Source organism: Thermobia domestica, chromosome 7, assembly GCF_964235325.1.
Source record: "Thermobia domestica chromosome 7, izTheDome1.hap1.1, whole genome shotgun sequence".
NCBI classification, from domain to species: domain Eukaryota; kingdom Metazoa; phylum Arthropoda; class Insecta; order Zygentoma; family Lepismatidae; genus Thermobia; species Thermobia domestica.
Window position 1 is genome coordinate 176,089,031 of NC_137460.1, and position 22,197 is coordinate 176,111,227.

The following is a 22,197-nucleotide window of genomic DNA, read 5'->3' on the forward strand; positions in this document are numbered from 1 at the left end:
GGGGAGGGTCTGACATCACAGCAGGATTTAACTGCGGAACCTCATATAAGATGTAAACTTCGGTAGAACATATAATTGACAGTATCGGAATGTAACTCCCTCCAAATCGACATAACAGAAAAAACAATAATAGTAAATAAAAAACAGAAAGAAAACACTGGTTCACAGAAATGCATTCCATAGTGGTAAACAAAAAGATGGGCGCAAAACACCTGTAACAGACACGCACAAAAGGGGAGAGAAACACTCCAAAGCTTGTTATGTAACAGACTGCTTCGTTGCTTAGACGTGTTGTTTATCGCCTGAGGAAGTCTCCAGGGTTTCGAAGCTTGGTTCAACGTCACTATTCTGAGTCAATGACTCGATTTCACTTCCACTATCTGTAACCGTACGGCTGTCCTTGGACAACACTTTCCTCTTCTTCCTTAAAGAACGTCTAGGGAGTTGAAAAGAACTCGGCTTCAATTGTTTTTCGGAACGAGGGGAGGTAGCATTAATATCAAGTGAAGCAGAAGTAGATTTTTGATTCTTCGCATTTTGGAGGGACATGGCATATGTATTTTCACTAATTGATAAGGCAACCTTCGGTTCAATATCTGAAGTATGCACTAAAGGGTCTGGGTTCGAAGCCGACAACAGAGGTTCTGGGTAAGTTTCTTCACATGACAGCAATTTGAGAGCAGGAAAGGCATTAAGATCGGCAATTGCAGGCAGGATACTATGAGAGTCATGATTGGTAGCTGTAGAGGGAGGAAAATGGCTAGAAGACTGCCCTAAAGCATGCGTTCCTATTTTTCGTTGTGTCGGTAATCCGCCAGTGGATAAATCAGTCATTTGTAAAGCACTCGGTCGAGAATCTGGTCGAGGTGAAGCACGGGATGGTACTTTACACTGAGAGAGTACATGATCAGTCCCCAGACATCGGAAACACGTTTTGGGTTGATTAGAGTAAGCAACGTATGCAGAGTATGACATCACTTTAAGTTTTGAAAGAATTGTTTTTTTTTTTTTTTTTTTTTTTTTTAGAATCATGTATTCAAAATGGCATATTTATAAGTAGCACTCCACTTTTCGTTAATAATTTGCTTGATTTCACCATATTCACTCAACACATCATGAAGATAACTATTGTCTACTTCAAGAGGCAAATCAAATACCCGAACTTTGATGTAATTGATTTCAGCATTCGAAATACGAACAGTGCTGCGTACCCCATTTGAATGAACATAGGGAACAGTTTCAGGTAACTGATTCAACACTTCATTAAACACAATATCATTTTCAAATTTCACATACAAAGCAAAGTCCTCATTATGCAGCTGTAAAGCGACTGCTTGGTTCATAACTTCACTGAAGTTTTCAGATAACCAAATATGTATGTCACTCGGACTAGGTTTTATATATCGCATAGAGCAGTCGAATTCAAATTTCACAGTATTTTTACGAATTGAAAGCATGTCTTTTTCCAGGAATCACAATCCAAAAAAAAAAAAAAAAAAGCTTGTAAAGAACACAAGCGTTAGTCACTTATCGTAATAGCACAGGAGCAGGTCGAAAGTACTTCCACACCTTTCGACGTCCACCGGTGAACTCACTGAGCCACCGCGCCCCCAACCCCCAGTGAGCTAACAGAAGGGCTTCTGGAACCATGCTTCTAGCGATGTATAACGGATCTCAAGATAATTATGACATTCATATCCAGTACAAACGTTGTTTGTGTTCTTTTTTTTTCTACTTTTATTTTAGTACTCAGGGGATAATTATATTATATATCTTAACTTCTTTTTTCTTCCTTTTTTTTTTTTTTTTTTTTTTACATATGGAAAGATTTGTTTATGTAACTAAATGTTCCATTACGTATGGAGAGCTAAATGACAAACAAGCATGTGTTAACATTAATACAAGATTTCGAAATATTGTATCATTAAGTATTTCAATCATTGTTGCTTTTTTCAACACTTGGTAACGAGTCTTATTATATTTAAAAGAACAAAAACACATCTGCAAACTTTTTCCCGATTGCAAAGGCTGACTTGGAGGTTCGAACCTGGTTTACTTTTTTCCGAAGATACCCGAAGTTGGACTTTTGCCTCAAAACACCAATAAAGAATGCGCTCAACCTTTTAGAGACAAGGTGTACTTTTTGAATAAAATTCACTTTAAAAAATGGAGATGCACAGAAACTCAACTCGTGTTTGTAAAATTGGAAAATATCCATCTCGTTCATTCACTTCCGCTATAAACTTATAGATTGTAGAACACTTCTTCTCTAAAATTGAGGTACCGTTAATGGTCAATTTAGCCAAAAGCTGGAAATGTCTTTCTTTCGAATTAAGATCAACATGATAATAACAGAAATTCAGTTCAAAACTCTTTTGTCTTCACAAAGTGTATCGTGTCAAATGGAAGATTTAAAAACTGAAACGTATATACGGTAGAGACCTGCACGGGCCGGGCTTGGGCGGGCCGACTCTATTATTTCTTTGGGACGGGCCGGGCTTGGGCTGGCCAACACTGATTTCTCTTCAGGTCGGGCCGATCTGGGGCCGATCAATTGCAATTCTTTAATAATTATTGACTTTCGTTAAACTATAATTGGAATAAAGCGAAACGTTGAAGAAGTGTGTCCGTGGAAAATGTTACAAAGAATGCAATAGATATTTACAGTTTGTGTTGCTTAGGGGCTCCACTTTCACTATAGAGGATTGCAGGCATTATGCGGTAAATTACGCTCTGAACTTGACCTTCACTGAACTCAAAATATAAAAAGAAGGGGTAGGAATGTTTTGCCTGTCGCTAAACAGTATTGCCATCTTCACTTTATGCTAAAAATCAATTAAGTTAGATTTTTGTTACAGGGAATGGAGTTTTTGTTCTCTCGATGACAGGCAAAGTTCTAGGAGGCAATGGTACTATTCGGGAGACAGCGTCAGGTTGTGAGCCAGAGTTTAGAAAATGTTTTTGAGGGTTAGGTCAAATTTAGTACTAAATTTTGAGAGAGATTCGGGCTCGAGCTAATTTCTTTAAAAATTTATCGGGCCGTGGTAGGGCCAAAACCTTTTAAAATTTATCGGGCCCGGGCCGGGTTTGGGCCAAGAATTTTGAAAAACTTATCGGGCCGGGCTGGGCTCGGGCCGAAAATCTCCAAAACTTTTCGGGCCCGGGCTGGGCCGGGCCTAGGTACGTTCGGGCTGGATTGGGCTCGGGCCGAAACATTCGGCCCGTGCAGGTCTCTAATATACGGCACGGAACCTTAAGTAGAATATAATTAGTGTGTTAACTTTAATGTCGTTTGTTTGTCCTACTCTTTTTCAACGATAATAAATGACAACAAAGTAACGTTTGCTGAAACAGAATAACCCATTTCGTGGCTTCATTAATTGCGGGTTTCATGGTTCCTGCATATCGAAAAATTAATCTGTTTGGTTAATTATCCTTTCTCCTTAGTAGACTTAACAGTTTATTGCTAATGTCGTACCAGCTACACAGAGAAAAAATCCGTTCTCCGTACAGCGGTATATTATACAAAAATACGGCATCCTCTTGCTTACTGTAGAAATCAGTACGGAGCATACGTTATCGGTATGCTACATAGGCACTGTCCTTAGGTGTTACGTCATGCCGTTGCAGGATGTCTAACATCTAACAGTTTTCCGTATAGCACATGCATATACTTGTTACCTTCGTCAGCTATATGTTATATAAATCCATTTGTATGTAATATCCGTATAGATGGAACACTTATACAGAAAGTATTATAAAACATGCGTTTTCAGTTATACATCTGCTGTACGTTAAGTCCAAAAACTACAGGAATTACGCATGTAAACTATCTTTTCAAGTACACCACCTACATTTTTTCTCAGTGTACATATTACTGTAAGACTAATAATTATAAAGCCTTGATATAAATGTACTATATCGAGAAGAATATATAAATAATGATATTTACTAGTACTTACTATCACTTGAACGGCAGAAAGACTCATGTTTCTAAATTCATCCACATGTTCGTATTCTAAGAACTTACTCATGGTAGTTTCGTTTACATTTGCAACAAGATTTAAGAACTCCTTGTAGTAACCTTTCTTATTTTTTGGATAGTCTCCAAATAACCTGTGTGAAAAAGAGAACGATTACATGTTTTATCTTTTCTAATATGTTCTCTTTGCATGACCGGTACACTCCATGGATATGAAAGCCGCTTGAGTATTATACGTCCACAGTATTTATCTCTTAAAGTTTGGTGAACCATATTGTTCTGTCCTTTAGCTAAAGCAAATTGTCCTTTTCTCGGTAAAATGCGGGAGGTTTTTACCTTATTTATCCTCTTTGATGACGTTTTATCAAGTTATATAATCATATAGCTGGATACAAGTATTCATTCTAAGACATGGGCGTGACGACTCTCCCATGTCGTGGGTACGAAATGCTAGAACAGTAGAAACTGATTAAATATTGGCATTTGCTTCTCAGATAGATAATTATAGAAAGTAAAAGTGGTTCACTATTGGTATTGCTTTCGTTCATGAAAATTGATCGTTGCAGACACTAAATTTGCTTGAAATGTGTAAGTAGTTATGTTTTCGTATTTACAAGTATATTATCATTATAAAACTTAATTAGTTATAAGATATTACCAACAGTTCTATAACAGCAAAGGAGAGGAAATAAATAATGGAGACGCGCCAAAACACAGGGCAAAAATACAGACAAATATAGTTAAAGGATCACTCAATATAGAATTGAGATATAATGATCACGTAGTGAATTTACTTATTCGATACTGAAGCGGCAGTATCAGCTATGATGCTAAGGCGAACAAATAAATTATTTAAACGTAGTGAGATATTGTTTTTCAGTGAATTTCCCGTAATGCAGGTGAATCTAACACAAAGAAGTAAACATGGTATGAATAGTCTAGGATAATAATTAACACTTATTTCTGATGTTTATAAGTTAAGGAGTTGAATATCGTTAGACATGATTATGTAGAATACTTACGCAATTTCTGAGACAAAGTATTTCAGATCTTTACAAGGTGTATGTAAAAAATAGTTTCATTTTCCATCTGCTTACGAGAGAAGAAAATAAAGGAGACTACATAAAGAGCAAGCAAGGATCTTACAACAAAATCTTGAAGCGTCACAGTTTCTCCACCCCTACTCTGCCCTCTCCGCTCAATAGGGTCGCAATGTTTTGAGCCAACAATCATGGCGGAAACGAAAGTTGCCAATCAGACGATGGCAGAAACGAGAGTAGCCAATCAGACGTGCCTATGGTCGGTTGATTTTTGGCTTCCTCGATTTAATAGGATGAAGATACATATGGGCAGATCATCTATTTATAACATCCTTGATAAAGAGCTTTCAATTACATATTTACAGAATCTAGATATACATCGAAGAAGTGTTGCCAGAACGTATTTCACAATTATACTTTGCAACTTTTCTCTTTGCGCTTTGCAATTTCCATCAGGATTTCTGTTCCACAAAAAGTACATCTGCAAAGTGAAATGTGCAAATTGCAAAGTGGAAACTTGCAAAAGCTTTGCAGAAATTTATGATACATGCATCACTATTATCCTAAACCTAAAATGGGCAAAGCAAGAGTTTGCAAAGTTGAATTGTATTTTGTAGAGAGAAGTTAACCCTTCCTTAAACATCTGAGTAATAGTCATTGTCGTTTATGAAATGTTTTCATGGTTAGTATATTCATCAAGTTCAGCTTAGGTTCCGCTAAAGTTCTATGAAGACAGAATCAATTTCTACGATGTGAATTTGGTTAAATTTAAAGAATGTTTTCGCTTGACAACTGAACAAGTATAATCTTCCTTAGAGCACATTGAACGGCTTAACTAACAACAAAACGGAGTAAAGTTCCTAAAGCAAGAAAAGTACTAATTTTCTCTATGGGAAATAGTGCTCAAGTGAATGGTGTGTCAAAGGTAACTGCAGAAAAACATGGAGGTATTTTCTCTTACAGACAAACTTCCGTAAGTCTTTGCCCACGGAACTAGTTTTTGACATCTATGGCTATTTAATTCTGTATGTATAAAGCATGACGTAACTCGGCAATAGCTGAACCTGGGTAATGTAGAAGGAAGAAACTAATAAGAAAGAAAGGAAGTGGCCTGGTAATTTAGCGTTAGGTGCCCTTCCGGCACTTGTCAGGTATGAATTATTACAATCAAGGAAAAACTTCACCTAGAATCCTAGCCTGAAAAGGTTTTAACATCTTTGCGGCCGAGTGTCCTCAGCGGGAATCAAACATAGCTGTGAAAGAAACGGATATAGGAAATGTTCAAATATAAAAGGACTGATCGGTATCTAATGGAGCAACTTTTAGTCACCACAATGTCATTATATTTAATATATTGAACATGAAAATGTAGATCAACACGAAAGCATAGAAGAAAACGGACTGCAATGTAATTCAAATAATATAAAATTGAACAAGTTTGGAAGGAAATTTATGTACCACAAATAGAAAAAAAATAGTGATTTAGATCAACTGGCAATAGCCTTACAAGAGACAACAAGAGAGCCGATCAAAGACCAAAAATAAAAATAAAACCAACACAAGACGTAACACGACTAGGCAGAAGAAACTAATATACGGAAAAGAAAGATATGGAAAGTAAAAATATATCAACATATTTTGCAGCAGGATACAAGTCAAATCATATGAGAAAACACAGAAAATTGAAGGATAAATACCAAAAGAGACTAAATGTGTCCAATGGAAAGAGTTGACAATTATTTGTATTGGAAATACTCAATATGGATACTCGAGAAAACTCCAGAAGATAATACTCGAAAACATAGCAAGGCCAAACTACGTTATGAATATTATTAAAGAAAGATGGGACTTAAGCTACTGAATGCGAAAATACGATATCATATTTGCTGGATAACTTACTACCAAAGGACGAACCAGAGAAAGATAGTGGAAATAATAAGGAAATCAGAGAGGAAATGGACACGTCACCAACAAATATCATAATAGAAAAGGAATCAGAAAGTTGAATACTATATTTAAAATTCGAGCATAAATAGAACAAGGTAGAGACAGAATTAAAGAGGAAATCCCCCAAAAATATCCAGACAGAGAGGCAATATACTTTAGAAGTCTATATAATGCATGATCAAAACAAAAAATGGTTTCTAAAAGGTGAAAAGAAGCTAACTTAGTAATCCTCTCGAAGTGTAAGGAAACATGCAACATGGATCTAGACTTATAGACCTATCTATTTAATAATGTAATTAGCAAAATCTTCGAAAGAGTATTAGTATAAAGAATAAATAGAAAGCGAGATATAGAAAATAGCAGATTACGAAGTATGTGTTTAGAAAGGGAAGATTTAGTAAAACTGCAACGAAAACATTAATCAAGTTAATAGTCTGGAAAACATGAAAAATCACAACTAGTAAAATGTGCAGACATCAGTGGCGCCTTTGAAAAATTTTAAAAAACTTTGTCCATTTATGTTTAGGAAACTGAAAGAATTAAAATTACCCAAAACAGTGTATGAAACAATAAGATAATATAGAGCAGATAAAATAATCAAATTACAGGCCTCTGGTTAAACAATAAAAACAATGAAAACTAAAGGACACCCGCAAGGATAAACATGTGCAATACATTGAGGTATATAGCAATATAACCGTTTTAAAATATTAGAAAATTTACAGAAAAAGGAACAGTCAAATACACATATGATATAGCTATCGTAGCAGAGCACCCTCTAGTAGAAAAAGCGATTAAAAAAACAGCTCTAAGATTGGTGCAAATAAAATAAACTATTTCTATCCAGAAACAAAACATAACTTACAATATTTTATCAAAAAGTAATATCATTTTCAAACTTAAAAATTGGTGAAATAAATATTAAAAGAGTTCAATACTTCAAATACCTAGAAGTATGGTTGGATGACAAACTTAACTTTAATGATACATAGAAGAAACAAGTTAGAAAAGCGAAAAAATCGTACACCACATAATTGACTAGAGGGAAACGAAACTGAAAATGCAAAATAAATCTCTGAAACTATACAATAAAACAATAGTATTGGCAACTATGGAATATTGTTGAGGAGTATGGGAATGTAGAGTATTTAGAAAAATAAATCTGAAAAACAAAGTTAACCACGTACAAATAGGATTACAATTAAGAATCTGTAAACTAGTGAAAACTGTTCCAGTAAAAACACTCCAATTTTTACCATTAGAAGACTAAACAAATTCACTGCCTAGTATAAAGAAAGAAGTATATATATAGGTAAAATACCAGACAGATTAGGTTTCAAGAAGGTATTGAAACCAAATTGAATGGAGAATGAACAAATATACAGAAAATAAAAGTAAGTTACTAAGAACATATCGATAATATAAAGAAGAAAACAAATATTATGACTAAGTGAGGAAGAAAGAGAATATTTTAAGGACATGGACCATTCAAGCAGCAATTCAAAAGAATACGAATAGGAGGTGATAAGTATGAATGCGGCGAAATACAGAATAAAGAAAACGCAAAAGAGAATTTCATGAAACAAATAAAGAACAGCTAACAAAAAATAAAAGGATTTAAAAGTTATAGTATGCAGGTAATAATTATTGAGAAAATTAAATTCGCTTACTTCCAAGAGTCAGAAAATTGCATTATATAAACATTATGGGATAAAATTGAAAAAGGAGGAACATACTAAACAGAGAGCTAAGACAACGCCAAAGCATAGTGAAATAAGAAAAAAGCATTAATATTCGAGAGTAACGAACAGAACATTTCTGAAGGAAATATCCAGGGACAAGCAATACCGTTTAGGCTTTATGCTAAATGTGTTGTTTCATGGTAGTGGATATAGATACATGAAGATCAAGACAATGAAGAAAAATTAACTCAACCGAAGAAAGAAACCATATATGTAAAATAAATTTTAAAAAAGAATGACTTTATATGTAATTTCAAAAAGTAGATTATATCATTTATGTATTTCTATGTATTTTGTTAAACAAACAAATGTAAACCTTATTCTAAAAAGGTTGATCGCATTGATTGTGGCTGTTGTGAGGTAGAAATGTTCTAAGTCAAACTTCCGATAACTTCGGAAAACAGGAAACCAAAGATGCCAGGTTCTAATCTTCAAGCGAACCTTTGCAATCGGGAAAAATGTGCAGATGTATTTTATTTCTTTCGTCAAGCATAATACTTTATGTTAAAATGTTACTCAATGTGGAAAAAGCAACAGTGACGGAAATACTTAATGACAAAAAAATTCGAAACTATGTATTCATAACAGCACATGCTCACTTTGCCATTTAGGTTTCCATACGTAAAATAACATTTTCACATGTAAAAGAACGTTTCCAATAAAAGGAAAGACAACAGATATAGTTCTCGCATCCATAGTAAAATAAAAAATATAATGAGAGAAAACTACAGTGTTTACGATCGATATTGTGTTGGGAATTCAGTTTAGAAGCTCTTTAGATGAAGCTCAGGCAGAGTAGTCATGATAGCTTAGAGGTTAACTGCAGGAATTAAAATCGTAACGTGGTGAGTTTTATTCCTGTTTTGGTACAAACTTTTGGTACGTAATTGTACGTAATATTTTGGTACGTAATATTTTCTCAATGCGTTAAAATAAAATAAAATAATTACATTGAAATAAATCAGTTGATGTATATTCAAATAATCTTTCTAGAACATAATGTATAACATCTGACATGTGCTAGATGTTGACAAAAAGTCAGTATATTATATCTGAATGTTAAATACAAATTACGAAAATCGTGTAATAATAATAAATGAATTGTGTATTTTTTTATATGCAGCTATTTGTCATACTGATGATACTTCTTAATATTTTCTTCACAACAATTATTTTACGTTCTTGAAATAAAGTCAGAGGTGTAAAGAGAATATGTCAGTATAAAAGGAGAATATCTAAAATCGTTTTGAGGTTCCAGACAGAAACTCAAAAGCCCCAAACCTTAATCAAAATTCACGATTCCCAAGATAACTTAAAGAGACTGGAAATGCGCTTTAGTAGGGAGGCAGAACGGAACTTCTTTACATGGGTTTTAAGTTCAATACTCGGAAATGCTTTTGCGTATTGAAATTGTGACGCTTTGCTCTTTCTCGCTGTCTCTGATCAGTATTTATATACAGTATATACACTTTATATATATATATATATATATATATATATATATATATATATATATATATATATATATATACTTACATAAAGTGTGCATACTGTATATAAATACTGATATATGTGTGTGTGGAGAGGTGGTGTTCCAACATAATTCTGGCATGCCTGGAATAATATTAACGAAACTTCCTAAACATTTTATTAACAGTCTACAAAAGAGTACTGTTGTGATAAGCTCTGTAGCGTTTCTATGGCGAGTAGGAGGATTGATACATATAAAATGAAAGTAAACGAATGATATTAGTGCCGAATCCACAGCTTCATGGTTGATCAGATAAATAGTGTCACTTCCGATTCCGTTTTACTGCAATTTAAGCTACAGTTTGCACCTAGGGTGCTGACGTAGTGACGTAGAAAAGTCGAAATCGATCGATGTTACTGTCGAATCATAAGTTTTAAACGTCATTAAGTTAATTGGTAGTAGTTGTAATTCTATTCGAAACCAAATTGAGCACCAGTACTGTCATACCCCTTAGCCTTAATAGGGGGAATGGGAGAGGTAGAAATAAATAAGATAAAAAGGCACAGTAGTGTCGAATCCATAATTTAGGGACCGCTTAGACGAAGAGTGACACTCCAGACGCCAGTTAAGTTCTGGCTCCATTAGTACCCTGAAGACGTCTCTAAGATTTTAACTCGTAAACATAATTGAGAATTACCGATATTAGTTTCGAATCCATAGTTTTTGGGGACAACAATTTCATTAGAATCAGTTCCGATGATCGTTAAGTTTACGTTCAGCTTCCAGGAGGGATAAGACAGCCTATTACACCCAGGGAGAGAGGAAGGGAGTAAAATATAAAGTGATTGAAAACAAAGTACCCGTGGTTTTGGGGGAAATGGTGACATGAAAAAGATAATCAAAAACAAATGACTTTAGTATCCAATCCTAGTTTAGGGGGTTACTAAGTTGATTGTCGACACTCCCTATAACACATAAGTCTCTACATCTAGCTCCCATTAGTACCATGGGTTAGTGGGAAGTGGTTGACATGTGAAAAGAATGAAAAATGACCGATATTAATGTCGAGTTTATAGTTCTCGATGTCCCAGATTTTAATAATTACAATTCGAACACCGTTAAAGTTCAAGTTCAAGCTCATTGGCATGAGGGGCGAATAAGGATGAAAAATAAAATGTGTCAAATGAGTAAGATTAGTGCCGAATCTATAGTTTCGGTTCCTTAAGCTGTTAGATAAGAGTTGCAATGGCATTTAATGCCACATTTAGGCATGGACAAGTATGTCAGATAGAATTTGAATTTACAGGGGAAACATCGAAGACATTCGCACAGCTATAAACATTTACATGTCATAAGAGGAAATTGCATCTAATTCATTAACTCTCTTCTCAAACTAGAACTGAGGGGGTACAGTGGCTCATTAATAGAGCGCTCACCTCTAGTGCGCGGGGTCTCTAGTTCTATCTTCGGCCAAGGAAGTTTGTGATGGATAACGTCTTGTCCGTCTGTTTTCTCGGGGTATTCAGTTTCCTTAAACTTTCTTATTGCTTTAATCATAGTCTTCCTTAGCCTCAAAGAAGTTTGAAGTAAAATATTTCATTTCATTTCCATTTTTAAACGAAAAGTTGTGGAAATGTTTAAAGCACTATGTTTAACATTTACGTTTTCAACGTTGAAAATCATAGAGGATAACAGTAAAGGATTACTAGGAGAGGTATTTTAAAATATATTCAGCTTTCCGAGAATGTCCCATCTACTGCAGTAAACCTAAACTGAAACTGGGTATTGTAAAATTAAGATCATTTTTGAATGAACTGTAAAGCAAACACTGTAACATATACGTTGGTAGAAGCAACTTTTTAAACGCTTTTACTGTTTGAAGAAATCTATAACTTTGACACGCATCTTTCTATTCAAATTAGAGGTGGTGTAAATTAGCTACTATTTTGGTTTCAATATTGATGTAAATTGAGCAAATATTCTAAGAGGTGACAACAAGTTATTTTATTTCTGGAATTGATTAAGAGCTCCAAAAATAAAATTATGCCCTCGGTTAACTATATATTTAAATGGGGAGTGGTAGAAGCTAAGTATTTCCTGTTTCAATGTTGGTTACTATACAATAAATGGTGAAAAAAGAGAAAAATTGTATTTGAAATTGAATCAGCTTCCCAAGAACAGCTCCCATCAGCTGTGTTATGATTACATTCAAACTGGTTAGTAGTAAGTAATTTCTTGCCTAAATGTTGATTGCCATTGCCATAGAACAAATACGGACATAGGTGGTAAGGAGCAATTTTTCTTCAATATTTTCAGTGTTAAAAGAAAATGGAAATGGGAATATATCAAATTTCTACTGTTTGAAGATTGTTGCCATAGAATGTGTATTGCAATATATAACGAGAAGCAGATTTTTTTCAGTTTACTCTGCTTCCCAGGAGTAGTTTCTACTCCCTTTTTATCCTTGTAGTACTGCTAATGCGTGATCCTTTTAATTGTATAATAGTCTCTTAAATTTTGGCATTTTTGGAGATAAATTATGGACTTTCAGTCAAGCGGTAATGGTTGAATTGTTGGAACTAGTGCGGGTTGAAAAGCGTCTCTCTGCAAGGACTATTCTAGGAATAAAGGAATATTGACTTCTGGATGTGTCAAAGAGTAGTGTTAGTGTTCGTGATGATTGATAAGTGAGAGATGTGAAATCGGTTCAGTAAAGGCATATTCTTAACCATTAATTCAGTTGATGTCAAAAATGAAACGGACAGCATCGTTCGTTAATATTCAAATTAAATCAGTTTGTTTTAAATTATTTTAAATTAATACAATAAGCACAATTATATCCAACAATGACAGAAAAAGAGGTTATCAATAAACTAGAAGTAGGAGAGGAGGCTCAATATGCAACGAACATTCATGATGCGGATTGTGAATCGGATAACACTTGCCAGAAAGAAACTCCAGGCCCAAATTTGGATAGATCTAACAAACCAGATGAAGCGCACTGTTCATATTGCCATAAACATTTTCTTAGCCAACGAGGTCTAGCCATTCATACTAGTAGACGCCATCGCGAATCAGTCAAGAGAAATCTATCTTCTTCTAATGCGAAACGTGCCATTACTTATATTTCAAATATATTAACACACGAAGCGATTGAGGAAAACTCAATGGACTCAACATCTAAAATAGGAGAACTGTTAATTTATTTAAAGTCCCACATTCCTACACTCCGACGAGTTGCTCGAGGAGCCAGACCAGCTATGGCTCATTCCTTAAGTGAAGTTCTACAAGAGATCACGTATACTAATAGTATTCATGCTTGGCTAGATATTTTAACTTTCCCTTATGTGGTTTTTTGTATTCCGCCATATGCCAAGAAAGTTACCAACCTCACCACATGGGTGAAGCAAGGACTAAGAAACTGGTCTAATAATCATCGAGAGGCTTTGTCAGTCGAATTCATTAAATTATACGAAGTTCGTGGTTTGTCAAAATCCGCATCATTCAACAGCAAGGATATTGAAAATAAACTATCTGACGGTGATGTAAGAGGACCAGTAAGACTACTAACATCCGAAGACTCGATAGCAACGCCAGATAATTCAGTGTTAGAAGCACTCAGAGCAAAACATCCAGCTCACTCACATTTATTAGCCATCCCTGAACCTCCTGAGACATCAGCATCAGCAACTAAAGTATCATCAACGGAATTATTGAAAGCTATTAAATCTTTTCCTTCTGGATCCGCCGGTGGAATGGATAACCTCAAAGCTTCAATTTTAAAGGATTTAGTCCTATCCCACAATTACGAATCAAGAGATCATCTTATTACGGCTATCAGAGAACTGTTACACCTCATTATATCGGGAAATGTACCCACCATATTAAGACCGATATTCTTCGGTGGGTCGTTACTTGCTCTTAAGAAAAAAGTGGTGGTATTCGGCCAATAGGCGTGGGCAATGTTTGAAGACGATTGTCGATCAAAATAATCTGCAACAAGATGCGCGAATCACTAATCAACATACTATATCCACAACAACTAGGAGTTTGCGTCCCATTTCGGGTGGAAGCCGCGGTGCATGCAGCCCGCACATATTATTCTACTTCGCACACCCAAGTGAAAGCATTTTTAAAAATCGATTTCAGAAATGCCTTCAACGAACTAAATCGAGATTCCATGTTATTAACTGTTAAAATTTTCCATCATCTTTTTCGTACACCACTCAATGCTATTCTCAGCCAAGCAACCTATATATAGGAGATAACACTATTCTATCACAGCGGGGCGTTCAACAAGGTGATCAGTTAGGCCCAGCGCTGTTTGCTTTGACTCTCCAACCAATTGTTAATAATATTAAAGCAGAGCTGAATGTCTGGTATTTGGATGATGGACTAATAGCTGGAAATACAGACGTAATACTACAAACATTAGACAACATTCATACACATGCATAATCAATTGGCTTATCGCTAAATTACTCCAAATGTGAAGTGGGATTCCTCGGTGCTACAGAAGAACAAATTAAGAACCTATATTATATCTTTAATAAATAAGCACCTGGTATTCAGCTCCTTACTCCAACTAATGCAGAGCTTTCAGGTTCAGCTATCTCAACAGAAGCACAGAGCAAAATGTTATTAGACAAGACCTCCAAACTAGAATTTTTTGTCACGACTTTCCAAGCTTTCAGCTCATTCTGCATTTTATTTATTAAGGGCTTCATTTGGAATGCCGAGATTATTTTATTTCCTTCGATGCTCTCCATCTTGGAAGGAAGATGTCCTATTGGAAATGTTTGACGATAGTCTTAAAACTGGACTGGAATCCATTCTCAATTATTCTCTTGATAACAACTCATGGATACAAGCTTCATTACTAGTCAAAAATGGAGGTCTTCGAATCCGTCGCGCTACAGATATGGCTATTCCGTCTTTTCTTGCGTCTTTCTATGGTGCAAGTCAATTAATTAGCTCTCTTCTTCAATGGGATAACGACGAAATCATCAATCCAGATGTGCTGGACTGCATAGCTAAATGGCCAAATTAAGTTGGGTTAGATCCTCCGGCTCTCGAAAATCGTAACAATCAGTCGGCCTGGGACGAGCCCATCGTTAATTACCATGTAGCTTCTTTATTGCAGACTACAAATAACATTGAAGATAAGGCCAGGGTTCTCGCGGTCATGCCCCTGTAAACGGTGCATGGCTTCAAGCTCTACCATCACCTTCTCTGGGCCTACATCTATCCAATGAGAGCTTCCGAGTATCCGTCGCTCTACAGTTGAGAGAAGATATGTGAATCACACCACTGCCCCAATTGCAACACCTTAGTAGATAAAAAAGGATTACAAGCTTTGACGTGCAAAAGCAGCTTCGGCAGACATCCACACCAACAAGTGTGAATGATATAATATTAAGAGCTTTAATATCTGCGGGGCTCCCAGCAGTGAGGGAACCGAATGGATGTAGCCGTTCAAACGGAAAAAGACCTGATGGTATGACATTAGTACCGTGGAAGAAAGGAAATGCATTGATTTGGGATTTCACATGTTCAGACACTTATACCCCCTCCAACCTTCAATATTACTCAGTACAAGCTGGACTCTTAGCTGTTTGAAGAGCAAAAGAAAAATGAATAAATATAATAATTTACTAGATAACTATTGCTTTGTTCCAATAGCAATTGTCTAGCGATTCTTGGGAAGAAGGAAGCCTCAAATTTATAAATAAAATCGGCCACCGTTTCTCAATTAAATCAGGAGATACTCGAGCAAAATTTTTCCTGATTCAATGCATTAGCATAGCCATTCAACGTAGGAACGTTCCGGCTATTATGGGAACGTTACCCACCGAGCTAGAAGAGGTCTTTCTTCTCTGATTGCAGAGCAGGGAAGTTTGGAGTAAAAACAAATCCTTGGTGCAACAATTTATGTAACTACCGAGCAAGGACTATGGAGAGACAGCTCACAGTCCACAAGTTTATATGGAAAAATACGGCAAAATGCTGTACCGTACGTCAAGACAGTGACGGAGCCGTTGAAAGCAGAAGATTTAGTATTACCTGTTAAACAGTATGGGAACAAAGTTGTGTATGCGAGCTGTGGTTTCTTGAAAAATATCTCCGATCATGCTGAACGGGTAACAATTCGAGGAGTCATGTATGTTAGGAAGCTTTCTGAGGTCAGCAAAGCGAAACAAAAGGCATGTAGAACAGGCGGAGAAGAATGTAAAGAGACAGAGAAGAGTTTAAGCGTTCTTGATGTTAGTAAAATTGCAAATCATGAAAAACATTGTAAAATGTTTTCTAATATTATTGTTCTCATAGTCTATGTTTCTACACATATATTGTTAAATTGTCTTGCATTGTTAAATTTGTCTACATGCTTGTATTGAGTTCCTTCTTCTATGTAGTATAAAAAATTCTGTAATCTCTTAAAATTTTCAACAATTGAACATTCTGCATTGAATATACACTTTGTACTATTTAAAGACAGAAATTAACACAATTTAAAACAAAATTATTAAAATGATGAGTACAAGCAAAATTATAGACTTTCAGTCAAGCGGTAACAGCGTCATCCCTATTTATCCTAGAATCATGTTTCATTCTCTTTCAGAATACAACAGTCTTTCAAATGGTACCATTCGCATTTCCCTATTATGTCCTTGAGGTTTAAAATTTGTAGAGACATGGGGATTTTTTCTAAAAATTATTCAAAGTTTGAGTCCCTCGTGTTTTAACGCACAGACCTCAAAATTAACTGAAAAATACTAAGGAGTGTAATAAATGTAGTATAAATTTCAAGTTTCCATCTTGAATAATGGGGAAAATATTTACCAATGAGCCCTACAAGGCCCCAAATTAATCAAAATCATGCGGGCGTAATATAAAAATTTCCTAAGATATCCCTATTTATCCTAGGGCCATAGTTTGTGCATCTTCTCTTCAGAATAGAAAGACTTTCAAACAGTACCATTCACATGTCTCCATAATGTATCTGAGGCGGGAAAATTGCGAAGAAAGGATTTATTGTTTAACAAAAATCCATTCTTCTTACTTTTACCCCTCTGAACTAGCAGTTTTAATGCAGAGATCTGAAAAATACTAAGGGATACACTGAATGTGTGTACAAAATTTCACTCCTTTAGTTGCAAAAGTAAGCCCGCAAAATAGTAATATACCCACAGTACCCTAGATTATCGTGTAAAACATGATGTCAGGTAAAAATTCCCTGAGACTCCCTATTTATCCTAGATTCATAATTCGTACATCATTCTCTCCAGAATAGGGCAACCTTTCAAACGGTACTATTCAGATGTCCTCATCATGTATTTGAGGCGGAAAAATAGCAAAGAAAGGGTGTTTTTTATTAAAAATATTATTTTTTTTTTTTTACTTTTTGGCCCTCTAAACCCTCTGATTTAACACAGAGATCTGAAAAAGTCTGAAAAATACTAAGGGGTACACTGAAATTGTGTGCAAAAATTCACTCTTCTAGGTGTAAATATAAGCCCGCCAAAAATAATATATTCACAATACTCCAGATTCCCGTATAAAACAGTATCTCAGGTAAAAATATCCTGAAACATCGCTATGTACTTCAGAATCATGTTTTGTACAACATTCTCTTTAGAATACAACAGCCTTTCAAACGGTACAATTCGCATGTCTCCATCATGTATCTGACATGTATCTGAGCGGGAAAATCGCGAAAAAGGGATTTTTTGTTAAAAAAATATCCTTTCTATTTAACTTTCTTGCCCCCTGTTTTAACGCTGAGATCTGAAAAAATCAGGAAGATTCTAAGGGGTACACTGAATGTTGTGTGGAAAATTTCAATCTTCTAGGTGCAAAATTAAGCCCGCCAAAAAATAATTAATTAGGCATAACATTTTTTTAGAGTTCTGACGTCATCAAACCCTAAGTCTCGACGCAGAAAGGCACGAAACCTTACTTAACGAGGCACTAAAACTTAAAAGAGGGGAGTTTGTTTCGATACAAAAATGTAACTACGTAGTTCTCTTAATTAAATATTTCAATAGCAAAGTCCATCCGAGAGATAAGCTGTAGAGTGCAGTAGATTTTGTAAAAAACGTCAAATTATATAATTCTGAAGCTACGATTCGAGGACTGATCATTTCTTTTTCTCTGCATTACATCAAACTGGTATTACGCTATCCAATGGCGTAAGGAAGGGGGGCCAAAGAGGGGCCCCAAAAAAGGTCCGACAATGTACATTGGTACTTTCATGTTTGTAAATTTTTATATATTTTTATGTTTATATATTTTTTGTTTGTAATTTTTCTATATGTACCTATAACAGCACTTGCACCCCCCTAAACACACATCCTGGCTACGCTACTGACGCTATCCGTTCATTTTGCAACACACCTTGCAACTCTAAACATTTCAAGATGGTAAAGTGATAAAGAATTTAAGAGTTTAAATTTTTATTATTGCTTCGAAAATCAAAATATATAAATATTTTATATTCCAAATAATTTATCTGCCATATACTATAGAATTTCGAATACAGCTTATATAGTCTTTTTAAATATATAATTATATTGGTTAACACTTCTTTTGTCAGTGTAAACTCACATATTAATGCTAAAATCCAGTTTTGATGGTTAGAGAACGCACTTAATTCAACCAGTAAACTAATGTGAAGATTAACACTTATTCCTTCACTTTTCATCTCCTGTACATACAACAACCCACACAGAGACTCACTATATATATATATATATATATATATATATATATATATATATATATATATATATATATATATATATATATATATATATTCAATCAGAATTGTGCGAGAGACAATTCTTAGCTAATTTAAATGGGCATATTTGACTGCAAAATTAAAACGAAAAAAGAAAAAAAAATACAAACGAAGCCATACTTACGTTTTGAGAACTTTATTCACGCTCTTTGGCAGCACATTTTGTGGGCATGCAATAGCAGCTGGTACTGCTACTTTCCATTCATTGTAATTTTTCGCAACTGTTACTACTGTTGGATTCCCCTGAAACTTTTTCCAGGACTTTAAAGTCAAAATACACGTTACTATTAGTCCAAATGTAAAGAAAATAATCCACATTAGCCTATAAGGAAACAAGGAAATAATGAATCTATGTTGATACATTCGTTCATAATATATATATATATATATATATATATATATATATATATATATATATATATATATATATATATATATAGTGAAACCTGCCTGTGTTGGCCACCGTCGGTTCCATTGAAAAGTGGCAAACTCAGACAGGTTTCCAACTTACAAAAATTAGTATGATTGGTGTATTATTAGAATAGAATTTCTAGTATTACTTGATTGTTAAATTTTAATAAGCAATACCACAACTACTTTTAAACAATGTATAGGCCTATATAGTAATCACAACAATACACAGTTCTAGAAAAATAATACAGTATATTTAATATGTGTACCTTTTTCTTCGTAAAAACTAGTCTGGTGCAGCCACGGACATTAGAAAGTAGAGGTTGGATATATAAGAAAGGATAGCTTTTTCTCGTAGCGGCATAGTTTCACTGTACGTATGATAGTTGGACAACCAACATGACAGTAAATACATGCCCGAAAACATAACATGCCGGGATATTCATCCACTTGGAGGAAAAAGTATTACTATCTGAGAGCATCACTTACGAGGAAGGTCCATAAACCGTGAGAGTTGAATTCTGATGTAAATTTGTGACAAGATTCAGTTCGAGTTGCTAAGTAACGTAGTAATAGTCATTCGATGCGCAAATGCTTCGTTGAGCTGCTACGCCGACGACATCTTGAAATCCAGTAGGTAATGACCAAGAATACCCTTTTGGCACAAAAATGAAAAAGCTTTTGATAGATCTGAGTTGTATTGTAAACCAAGGTAGAGCATCTATATGTAGGAGTACTTCCAGTGCATCATAGCCATATTGAATCGCGGTGAAATATGATAAATGGCAAGGGTGTCATGTGGGGTATCAAATAGCACTGGAATTTACTTCTGAATCCATTTCCGCAACCAAAGTTTACATATCTGCTTTCACTTCAGAGTTAAGAGCTCTCGTACCCATAGGAACATATAAAAACTGTGTGAGTTAGACTTGTGTTACGAAACACGGTCGTGGGAGCACTTAAAGGGTTTTAACTAATGCAGTAGTTAATGCAGTACAATAGTCACTATACCAATCAGATCTTGAGACTAGAGAGAGAAATCATTAATTAAATTGAAATTCCTGTAGTGAAAAATGGAATAGCAGCATGCTACAAGTTATACATATTTCAAAGTGCGATGGAATAGACTGCTCGTCGATGAAACTCATACCTAATAGTACTGACGAGCAGAAAATATCAAAGGGATTGTTCGTATATATATTAGAAAAAGATATAAACTGGTGAATATTAGTTGAACGACCAAAATGGTTCGGATTCCACTATAATCAGTAGGTCCATGTCTCCTTTAGCGTAGCAGGCCTAAATGTAAAACGTTGGACTGAATCAAACCAAAACCAAAAATTTATTTTACATGGTCCGTTAGTGTGTGTTAAGCTTTCTTCTCCAATCTTGAAACCTTAGGCAAAGACCATCATTGTTGCAGAATATTGCGTTCTTTTCCAATACTCGACAACCTATAATATACCGTGCATATTACGAAGTTAAAATACTTTAATGTAATTATTGCCGTTTGTCTAAATACAATCGATTTATTCCGGATGCATTGAACAATTAAAGGGATTTAAATTATCAGTTCACAGCCCATTTTTAGAAGAAGATACACCTGGAAACTTAGAATTCATTTTTTTGTGTCTGTTCTTCTATTAGTGATAAAAGAATGCATAGACACCTGCTAAGAATAGATGGCAATAAAGATTATTACAAGATTCAATACCAAGTTGCAATCCATAAAACAAGCCTCTTTTTTTTTGCTTTTTCCTTCAATATAAATATCTAATTGTAGCAGGTGTTCACTTGTTCGGTGTACAAGTTATATGGCAGAATTTTTTATAATGAAAATGCATTCTGTTGTGTATCGTCAATTTGTGCGCCAGTCCTAAAGGGCATGCTTGCATATGCATGGCAGAAATGTGGGTACGTCACAGGAGCAATAGTTGGTTCATTTACAAATGTTCTGGAGCAGTGCCGGATTTACGTATAAGCTAAACAAGCTATAGCTTAGGATACTCTTGGGGGCCCAAAAAATTTAAGAAAAAAATTGAATGTACATTTTCAAAATATAAGAAAAACAAATAAAGTAACATCTACATATAGCAACAGTGCTTCGTTTGTGTAGACCCCTATGATGCAAATAATGGGGCCCCTTCTGCTAGCCTGCATCGTAAAATATCACTGGTTTCTTCATTTTTGTATATAGGGTCCTACGTTCATCTGGACACATAAAAGGCCCCATTATCTTCAGTAGCTTAGGGCCCCACCAAATCTAAATCCAGCTCTGTTCTAGAGATTAATAGAAAATAGTGTCTGTGGTCATGAAGATTGTGACGAAAGTGCATTTCTTAAGTGTTTGTACTGCTCCACGATACTGTGTGATAATCACTTCGTTTTGGATCTCCATCATCACAACTGAAGAGCAAAAGATTAGTAGGTTAATACTTGCTTATGTGCATCAGTTTATATTATTTTTCTAATAATTTTTCTATTAATTTTCTAATAACTTCAAGACATACTCTTGTAAAGTCATATGTGCCGTTGCACCTAACTTATATTACAGCATTTAAATGCTATGCATAATCGCAACACACATAGACTCATATTCGATATATATATATATATATATATATATATATATATATATATATATATATATATATATATATATATATATATATACATATATATATATATATCACACTTTGAAATAGGTATAAATTGTTACAGTGCTGCTATTCCATTTTTCACTACAGAAATTTCAATTTAATTAACGATTTCTCTCTCTAGTCTCAAGATCTGATTGGTATATTGGC

At 34.9% G+C, this 22,197-nt stretch overlaps 1 protein-coding gene across 1 annotated transcript in view; it reads right to left on the bottom strand.

Annotated features, from left to right (window-relative positions):
- Nucleotides 1-1,028: 1,028 nt before the first annotated feature.
- Nucleotides 1,029-22,197, bottom strand: part of LOC145689422 (uncharacterized) — a 174,525-nt gene continuing 153,356 nt past the window's right edge. Inside the window, exons 2-4 of the mRNA XM_081763579.1 lie at nucleotides 19,104-19,301; nucleotides 3,963-4,116; nucleotides 1,029-1,319 (exon numbers count right to left, since the gene is read on the bottom strand). Of these exons, the coding sequence (XP_081619705.1) occupies nucleotides 1,029-1,319; nucleotides 3,963-4,116; nucleotides 19,104-19,301 (643 nt within the window). The remainder of the gene's footprint in view (nucleotides 1,320-3,962; nucleotides 4,117-19,103; nucleotides 19,302-22,197) is intronic.